Source organism: Notothenia coriiceps, unplaced genomic scaffold (assembly GCF_000735185.1).
Source record: "Notothenia coriiceps isolate Sejong01 unplaced genomic scaffold, NC01 NC01_scaffold00017833, whole genome shotgun sequence".
NCBI lineage: Eukaryota > Metazoa > Chordata > Actinopteri > Perciformes > Nototheniidae > Notothenia > Notothenia coriiceps.
In genome coordinates, this window is record NW_011350534.1 from 197 (window position 1) to 10816 (window position 10620).

The 10620-nt window shown below is 38.9% G+C and overlaps 1 protein-coding gene and 1 long non-coding RNA gene across 2 annotated transcripts; one reads left to right on the forward strand and one right to left on the reverse strand.

Moving 5' to 3' along the window:
* Positions 1-302: 302 nt before the first annotated feature.
* Positions 303-3852, forward strand: LOC104950571 (UDP-glucuronosyltransferase 1-2-like; the record flags this gene model as incomplete). Its single annotated transcript, XM_010777106.1, has 2 exons — positions 303-1016; positions 1654-3852. Coding segments are annotated over 2 exons (1299 nt in total), but the record flags the coding sequence as incomplete, so codon positions are not given.
* A 5579-nt stretch (positions 3853-9431) lies between these two features.
* On the reverse strand, positions 9432-10222 carry LOC104950570 (uncharacterized). Its single transcript, XR_798933.1, has 2 exons — positions 10115-10222; positions 9432-9978 (listed from the first exon to the last, which is right to left on the reverse strand). It is a non-coding gene; the product is annotated as an uncharacterized lncRNA (long non-coding RNA).
* Positions 10223-10620: the final 398 nt, after the last annotated feature.

A 10620-nucleotide genomic window follows, 5' to 3' on the forward strand; every position in this document is an offset into this window, starting at 1 on the left:
GCTTAGCGCGATTCACAACGTCCCGACCAATCAGAGCACACTGTGCTCACAGGGAGGGTGGGGGCTGGAGCTACTGGAGCTACAACGAGCCGTTAAAGGCAGAGAGTGAAATTCAGTGAATACACGTAGTTTACAGAGATGCTGTTTGAGAAACCAATGTGAGTTTGGAAAATTGCACAATATAAATCTATTCTAGTAGACCTCAACAATGGAATTATGATCAGTGGAAATGGCCATGACATGGGACCTTTAAGTTGATTACTTTTCAACACTTTAAAACATTTTCTTTTGCAATCTTTCAGGCGCAGCGAGAGGGTGCATCAGCATTTACTTTCCTCAAACTCACCAAGGATTTCCTCTCTATGATTGCTCGTGCTCATTCAATTTGGTCTTATGCCCTCCCTCAAATCTTAGATGATGAAATGATGGTCAAAAGCTTGAAGGATTCCCAATATGATCTTTTTCTCACTGACCCAGCTATTGCACCAGGGGTCGTATTAGCAAAGTATTTGAAATTGCCTTTGGTGCTCAATGTTCGCTGGATCACCAGCGGAGAAGGCCACTTTGTGATAGCTCCGTCACCATTGTCCTATATCCCAGTTCCAGGATCAGGATTAACGGACAAAATGACTTTTTTCCAGAGGGTGAAGAATATTTTTTTCTATGGCATTATAGTGTTCCAGCAGGAATTCTTGGTGGGGCCGGTCTATGATGCCATGTGTGAGAAATACATCAAGGGTGGATGTGACATCATTTCGCTTCTCCAGGAAGCAGACATTTGGCTGTTCAGGTCGGATTTTGTGTTTGAATTCCCTCGGCCAACAATGCCAAATGTCATCTACATAGGAGGGTTCCAGTGCAAACCAGCCCAACCACTACCAGCAGACCTGGAGGACTTTGTTCAGAGTGCTGGGGAGCATGGAGTAATCATCATGACTCTGGGGACTTATGTGAATGCTTTGCCCAAAGAGGTCGCGAATGAAATCGCCAGCGTCTTTGCCAAGATGCCTCAGAAGGTAACACATGCTCAGAGATTAAATTGTGTTATTTCATGAAATGTTGAAAACTGCTAGTTTATAATTGGTAATTATCAATAGTAATGCTGCGTTCACACCGGACACCTCTGATCGCTCGAGTTTCACCGCGGCTGTCAACTGTGTTTATTCACATCATTCAAACAAGACGCGCTGGCCAGGGGGCGGGGCTTATCTCCATGTAAATACTGTGGTAGAAACCAACCAACTACAACTAAATTAACATATTTTACTGTGATGTTATTGTAATACACGTTTCAAAAATGATGCCGGAATGACTACATAGGCCTACTGATACTGGTTAGTAAAAACCATGAATTCATGTGCAGTGTCCAGACAAAACCTTTTAAAATGCGTGTTTTCTGAAAGTGAAGATCGGATCGATCAGGCTAAACTAACCTGTATAGGCTCCGTCCAAACTCACAACAACGTCCTAAAGACAGAAATAATGTCCGGTATGAACGCACCATAACATTGACAATTATAATAATAATAATAATACTTGATTCTATAATTTATAGTTTTATGATAAGTAGATGCAGGCTGCAGCAATGGAATCATCATTATATCTTTTGTACAGACACAAAACCAATTCATAATGATTTCATTTTCTGATCAGGTGATATGGAGGCACAAAGGTGAGCGTCCTTCTACTTTGGGCAACAACACCCTGATAGTGGACTGGATGCCGCAGAAGGACCTCCTTGGCCACCCGCAGACAAAAGTCTTTGTAGCTCATGGGGGAACCAACGGCGTACAGGAGGCCATTTACCACGGGGTCCCTGTGCTCGGTATACCATTGTTCTTTGACCAGTATGACAATCTTCTACGTCTGCAACACCGAGGCGCCGGAAAGATAATTGAGCTAGCTGATGTTAGCGGACACAGTTTTGAGCAAGGCATAAATGAAGTGCTCCATCACGACAGCTACAGACAGAACATGCAAAGACTGTCACGTTTGCACAGAGATCAGCCAATGACCCCGATGGATAAGGCCACCTTCTGGGTAGAATATGTGATGCGTAATAAGGGGGCACCTCACCTGCGTACAGAGGCTTATAAGATGCCCTGGTACTCGTACTACGGTGTAGATGTACTGCTACTATTGCTGACTATAGCGACTGTACTGCTGTTATTGACATTTGCCATGTTCAGGTTCCTATGCTGCAGAGCTAGAAGGTCGACCAAATCTAAACAACACTGATTATGGTCGAGTCTGTTTATCATTATCACAGCATTATTTAGCCAGAAAATACATCCAAAGGCATCTCATCATTTCTAATAGGCATTCCTAATAATTTCAACTACTATCCCTTGGTAGGTCAAATGGAACAATAAACAAAACAAATTTGGATGGATCGACGACCTATTGTAGCCCACACTGGTATAAATTACAAACACATTCTCACAAACATTCTCACACACATACATACATGTTTTGCTACACTTGTGAGCACCACACTTCCATAGCTTGGTGTGAGGACCATTTAATCTGCTGTAGCCAGGAGGAAAAAAATACTTTAAAAACACTTTTGCACTCAGGTGAAAAAAACTTATCCTCGAATATTTGTCCTTGTGTACTTATGATCCTGTCTCATTCGTCATCTGGGGGCTGCAGAGACCCCACACTGATGCATGAGTCAGACATCCCTTTCCACATGGTCATTATCCTGTACAGAGTCCTGCTGAAAAATGAAAACGGCTTGTGCAGACTCTAACAAAAATAACCCTGCTGATACTGTAACGCCAGCTTGTATTTATTCAGATTCAAGCTGTCACACAAGATTTATGACATAGTACACTTTTGAGTAGCTTCTTTTTTCTTGAATGCTACTCCAATTGTTTTCATTAAGCTGTTAACCATTTTTGAAGTTGTAACTTCATGTGATTTATTTGACAACCTATGATTTACAAAGTCTGTCAAACTTACTGTGTAACAGGTTACGGTCTGGTGTACAGGCTGTGTTTGCCTCCCTTCATATAGTTTTGGAGAGAATCTATACCAAAATAAAGGAAACACCTGGAAAAATAGGAAACACAAACTGTACGCTGATGGGGAGCAGTTTCCTGTAATGTCTACTCAATGCCCTAGGGGGCAAGTTAAACAGAATTGTTTTAAAAGTGGTCCTAAGCTATTATTGTATTATAAAAGCACTGAATTTGATGTAAAGATCACCAGCTTACGCAAAAGGTGGAAAATAAATGTCATCATGCATGTGGAAAGTCAGTTATTTTCCATTTTATTCAACATATTTTGCTCTTTTTTTTTGGAGATCTTGAAATATTGCCTTAAAATGTTTTGCTCCATTAACAAATATCTAGATAAAATAATTTCTTATCGAATAAATTGTCACGGGCAGACATTTCTCTCCAGCTGACTTACAAGCACTTCATCGAAATCGAACATGAGCATAGCCTTTTTGTTAAGTAAGCTACATGCTGTAATGGATGTTTTATGTGTTTGATCAAAAGCCTTATGCTTTCAGAATTAATCCAATGTTTGTATGTGTTCTGACATATCATTCCTGTTGCTTGTTTTTAAGTGTGCAATTGGTCTTGTGTGATGCAAGGGTAAACTCATATTAGACTTCACACTTTGTACTGCACTTTCGCATCAAGCTTTCATGTCAAGGTTAATGATTTTCAGAAAAACCCTCTTTGTCTCCCATCCAATGTAATAAATCGGTATACCATCAATGTGTAAGAAAATGTTTCTTGGGAGGCACTCAGCACACCAGATGGCCATATGGACACCCCCTCGACCTCTTGTGGAGATATATCGTTAATATGTGGTCTCCTCCACCAAAATTGTCACCCACTGCTTCAAATGGCAAAAGTAGATTGTGTTGGAGTTTTAATGTGCTTGTTGAAGTGATTGGAAAACCTCAGATACAAATTAACAAACATTTGTTACAAAAAACAATTCAGTGTTTTATTTTAGATGCCGAACGTATATCACTGTATGAGGAACAGCAAAGTATATTTTAATATCAAGAACACATGTATACATCACTAGCAGGAAGCCACAGGCATTCATTTTTATGGAAAACTTGATTTTGTCTTGCTCGTTATCATCTGTATTTATATAATCCATATAAATGACATAATTTGCTAAACTAAAACTATGCCAGTGAGAAGATAAACCAAAAATGCCCATGGAAAATCCTATCATTTCATAAAATTGACCATATTAAACCAATTCCCCATCCCTAAACAGTCCAAACACAGTTGCCTGTCGTGGCAAGGAAAGCTCTCTTTGATAAAGCATACTCTCATATGCTTTTGATTTATAGAACTAGTAAGGTTTTCCTGGTAAATCCAACCACAAGCTAAATAATATTTCACTTATCGTTGTTTGATACATTCACTGAGACTCCTGGGCTTATTTACGAGACAACGTGTGATGATCTATGAGGCCTGAAACCACATAAAGTATAACATTCAGCAGAAACACAGTTGAAGAAATAAACAGTAAGGAAGAGTTATGTGTGGTGGTTTGCATATTTATGTAATTATAAATTGAAGTAGCCACAAACCTCAAACTGTGCTTTTTAATGATTTACAATGAAAATTGAATTCAGAAATAAAATGAACCAATTGATGCAACTGATTGTTGAGTGTAATCACATTGTAATGCCATTGTCAAACAAGCCAAACAAAAACCAGTCTGTTTTACTCTTTAAAAAAAACTAATTTGAATAGATCCAAACAGTCAATCAAGTAGACATAAATGGCAGAAAAAAATATATTTTGTCTCTATGAGGAAATGCAAATACTGAAAGTCTTAATTGTAATGTGGAATACAACTTCAACAATGTATATTTTCTACTTTCTTGTTTATTTCTTGTGTTTACATTTTTATTGTACAATGCCATGTCTTTTTATGCTGCTGCAACACAAACATTTCCCACATTTCGATCTATAAAGTATTATCATAATTATCTTATCTTATCTTAACTTACAAAGCTCTATTTTGTTGAAATAGAATGTGTTCATTTCAGGCAGTTAAATTACAATAACTTAATTGTCTCAGCATAAATGTACTGAAAGTCAAGGACAAGTCAACATTAACTTCAACCCTTATGTTTACGTCCATGTATGTAACTCCACATAATTATAGGTTGCTGCTCGCTTCCCAGCTTTGTTTTGCCTTGAGGGAAAGCCGTACTTATCAAGAGAAAAGGACAGACACCCCAACATCAGTAGGAACAGCCTATATACTCACATAAAACAGTTCCATCAGGAGAGACTTCATTTTGACACATGCCATATGATAAATGTTAAGTCTTTGGCGATTAGACCCCAATCCTGAAATCGTATATCTAAAGGGGGAAATGCAGCCGTGATTATATAGGTGATGAGGTCTTTGGATTAGCTCTCCTGGCACTGGATATGATGGAGGTGGATGGGGAGAAGGTGGGCGGCAGCATGAAAACCTGAAATCACAGCTGACTGCAGGAGAGAGGAGAACCATTTTAAAATGTTGCTGCAGCACGGTGATTGGCTGCTGGAGAATGAGTTGAAATGTAATAGGTTAAAGAGAACGCCTGTGATGAGCTGATTATATGCAGCTGCGGAGTGAATGTATATATACCCAGTCTTCCTGAAAGAACTTGCGCTGAGCTTCATGTGTTGGGCATGTCTCTGTCTCGTAACTGGTATCAGCAAGTGTGACAGATAGCACACAACCTCCCTCCCTTTGTGTCCATATACTGTATCCCTCCCTTGGTCTATTTTCGACCGTGGCTCATTTTCCGTCCTTCTCCCTCCCTGATTTTGGACCCCGGGTTTCTTTGGAAAATCCTTCTTGTGATCATGGTTGGTATTGGATGATGTCACTGTGCATGTTCTGTGTTAGAGACTAGTCAAGGCCAGGCTGTGAGTTTGGTGTAATCAGATCCCTTCATATGATTAAATGGTGAATTTAGAGTATGGGTTGACATCAACCAGTAATTAGATTCAACATAATTGAAGAGGACACATTATGCTCATTTTAAGGGTCATATTTGTATTTTATGCTTCTTGACAAGTGCTTTATATTTGAAATACTGCCTTTGTTGCAGAACCCTTTTTCCCCCTCGGTCTGAAATGAGAGCCCAGTCTGCTTTGATTGGTTAATCCAATGATTGATCAACTTCTTGGAGATATGTCAGAAACGTCCTGTCCCTTAACCTATCCCGCACAATGTGTGGGACCGCTAGCCAACAGAAGCACAACTGTTACAAAGTGATGTATTACAGAAGTAAACAAAGGAGTCCAATCAAGGAGTCTCAGGAAGGAGGGTGCAGTGCTGGTGGGGACATGGTGAACTTTGGGATATTAGCCTTTGCCGACCATTTTTATGCACAAAAACGTATATATAATACACTACAGGAAAGAGGGGGAATCCCAAAAAAGCAGGACCTCCTTAAGACATCAATTAAGTGCTTGAAAAAGGCCAAATACAAATACCAAAATACTCTTGTCTCAAGGCAAACTTTTTTTGTGTTAATGTCATTTTTACAAAGCAATATTGCAGCAACATGCATGCACTTGCACTTTTATGTAACCCTTTCTAGTCACGAGACCACACAAGGTGTGCTTTCAACACCTAAGGAAAATATGTCTGCAAAATGTGACAAGACTGCCTTTGTAATTAATTAGTGTCAAATATTTGACTTTGTACACCACCTGTACTTCACAACCGCTTCTCTCTGTACTTCTCTCTCTCTCTCTCTCTCTCTCTCTCTCTCTCTCTCTCTCTCTCTCTCTCTCTCTCTCTCTACCTCCCACGCACACACGCACACACACACACACACACACACACACACACACACACACACACACACACACACACACACACACACACACACACACACACACACACACACCATTTTAGCCTCTTTGGCTTGTGCTCCCATGGGCATCCGCAAGGCGTGACATCACTCTCTCCACAGACACACAGCTCACTATAATTCCTCTCTCTACAGAGGAACTACTGGCCACAGAAGCAACAATGGATTCAGTGATCTGCACAAAAATCCTGCTTTGCTTTGGTTGGGCGTTTGCATGTGTTTCTCTTTGTCAATCCTCAGAAAACATAGTCATACTTCAGCTATGTATAATTCTCCTGGGCAAAGCACCGTCATCTACTCTTAAACCCTGTTGGATAATATGGCTAAATGAACCCAACAGTGTTTGATATTTGTCTGACTCTACATGTGCCTTCATCTTTTTTACCTTCTCACTGTTTTGATTTCTATATTAGCAGTTTGTTTGTGACAGCGAAATATTGGTTTGAAAAACATAACCATTTCATAGAATAGCAAGTGTTTTCTGACAGAATATGTAAGGCACAGATATAACAAAGCTCTTAACTTAACTTAAAACATGTATACTGTATGGACATTAAATGTCTGCAGTTATTTAATATTACGATTTTATTCTCAAGATAGCTTAGGCTAGATGTTTTCAAAGTCTGACATGATCTACTCAGCAGGTATGATGTAGCATCAACTAATTGATTAAAAAGATATACAATTTAAATGTAATTGACATAATCAGCAAGCACTATATTTTATTCATCCACATCTATCATTGTACCTAATTTTCTATAGCACACAAAATCTAAGCACATTGTCTGAGATCAGCTGAAGTGGCACAGTTTGAGTGGTGAGGAAATGTGCAGTGAACCTAAATCATAAAGTTAATCATGGCTGGCACTTTAATCCTGTCTCTGCAGGGACTACCTTCAAACCCCACACATTTCAGATCCATAGCTGTGGTCCCCTGGTTTTAATTTAGAATTGGATGTAACACAAGAGATCTGCCAGGCACTAAGCTTGGAAGGGAAGAGTGAAATAAGACTTTGGGTCGGTTCCTGGGGGGGAGTACGGTGTATTTTTATAGAAGTACACTATGTTCAAAATGTGTGTTCACCAAGAGTAGTAGAGCGGAGAGCTGAGACTTGTCCTTACTCCATGTGTGTGACAAGCTCAAGTGAAGTCACCAAGAAATATTATAATATTTGCATATTCATTAAGCACATTTATGTTTGATGATCAATGAACTGAAGACAAAGGGAGGAAGCAACACAAATCAGTTGTTAAAAACACAGGAATAATTATGACCCTGCTCTAAAGGCATTACAAAATAAATATGTATTTTATCGAGTGGTAAGTTGTTTAAAAAAAATGCTTGACTACAAAAACATTACACAAGAAACAACATCTGTAGTACATGAAAAAATAACACAACTATTGGTTTAATCTTTATAGCTATGGACCAACGTTTGCTGAAAACTTAATATTTTATTTTAAGGACTACAAGGACACTTTGATCACAACTTATTTACTAATCAACATTGAAATGATTTTGTATTGTAAATCTTTGGAGGGCTGTGACTTAATTCTTGGCCTTCTTTGGGTTCTGGAAAAGGATGACATTATCATAATCACATCAAGGATTCTGGATTGAATGCATCTTTGGGAGTTTTATCCTATAGATGTATTGCGCCGACTGATTTTCAGTGAAACAATATGGCCATTCTGTATACCCTGCAGTTGCTTCATGGGGAACCATTGAGCAGGCTTGAATCACAACTATGGTGATAATGGTAAGCCATGCTGTTTTTGAGGATCTAAAGATCAACCCAAGCATTTTTACGGTAACAAAAACCTATTTAAAGAGAGGAAATGATGGATACATTTAGACTGGGTTTAAACTGAATTTCATCCGGGAAATAAATTATAAACATGCCAAAACTAAATCAACAGATTCTAAGTAGTTAATAATCCTTGTGTTGACTGTTTCAATTGAAAGGACTCTTCAGCTTCTTAGATGCATGACCTCTTCTCCTTAGTATTTTATCAGCACCCTGTGACGTTAAATCTGCAATCCTTGTGCACACTTATACTCCCCTCTGCTGCAGTCGACTCCCTCCGCTGCTGCAGCCCTGGATCATGTTAATGATCTTGCAACAGAGCCCCACTCCACAGAGCACTTTTTCATAATTTCTAGCTGACTGTCTCATCTTCTTTTCTTTATAGAAGGAAAATATGATTGGATAAACTGAGTAGAATCTGAGATGCATACTTGTCTAATGTGCTACAGTGAAATAGAGCATAGAGTAACTGTTATATAATTCCTCAAATGGGTCATATGTTTGTGAACAACGGTGGCTAACATATTCTTATCATGCAGATATATTTCTGCAGGACATGCAAAAAAATTATCTTTACAAATGTATGGATTTTCAATTGGGCATGTTTACCATGCAATTTTAATGTTAACGAGGAAGGTGCCGATGTGATACCACTTCTACCTTGAGGTAAAAACAAATAGTTGATTGTGAATCCTGGTCGAACAAGGACATACACGGCAGTAATCTCAATGAAGATGGAAAGAAAGACAACTGTAAACAGTATACAAATGAAATTTATTTTTTAATCAGCATGTGATAATTTACAGAGGTTAAAAAAAACAGGATTTCATTTTGGTATATTCTTAAAAATGCATAAATTGTACAAAATTCGAGCACTATAAAAAGCAAACAACAGTCTTCCCAAGCCATCTGTTTTAAATTGACATAAAAAATATCTCTCAGTGGTAAATATATTTCACCTGACACACCATCTATCTCATGGTAAAAGTCCATATTTCCCTTGTACTTAAATGCTATTTTTCCTATTGGAAATGCAATACTATAACATACCATTCCATAACAAGTATGGTTCATGTGGAATAGTAAACAATCCTTTTTACTGGTGTTTTCGACAACAAATGCTAGATTGATTTGATCTCTCTCTCTATTGGTACACAGTTTGTTTTATCCTCCAGCACTCTACCAGGAGCACTGGAGATGCATTCAGTCCCTGCGGTGAGCCAGAGGTCTTTTCTCTCTATTGGATTGACTGCCTTGGCTTGTGGTGACGCCTAACCATCTTCCTTCTTCTCCTCATTCCAGCTGTAAAAAAGGAGTTAGCATTAAAGGAGAGATTTTTTTAGGTAAAAATATGAGACATGTGAAGAATAGATAGCTAGTTTTTCTCCAATTCCTACATATTTGTTAATGAATGTGTCAGTTCAATCATCTAACTTACCTGGAGCTTTCCTGGCAGCGGCCAATTTACCTCCGTCTGTGAAAAAGACAGGGCAACACAGTAAATCATTGCAATTGGTCAGACACACACACACACACACACACACACACACACACACACACACACACACACACACACACACACACACACACACACACACACACACACACACACACACTAAAGCTGTATGAGACAGAGAATGAGTAACACGATGGGATTCTTGCATTAGAGACAAGAACACTGACGGAGAGATGAAATCAGATAAGTGGTGAGATGGAACGACATCCAAATCATGGTGCACCATGGGCATGATCAAAAATGTACTTTATATTTTTGTTGATGTGAGCCTATTCAGAAGATAGACTGTCAAAATAAAACAACTTTCTCCGTAGCATCATTACTGAGCCAAAACAAACATCATGAATCAGAATTAGTGGTCCAGTAGCCAATAGCATTAGCAGCGAGTGGTGAAGTCATTAAGGATTTCTTGAAAATAATACAGCCGT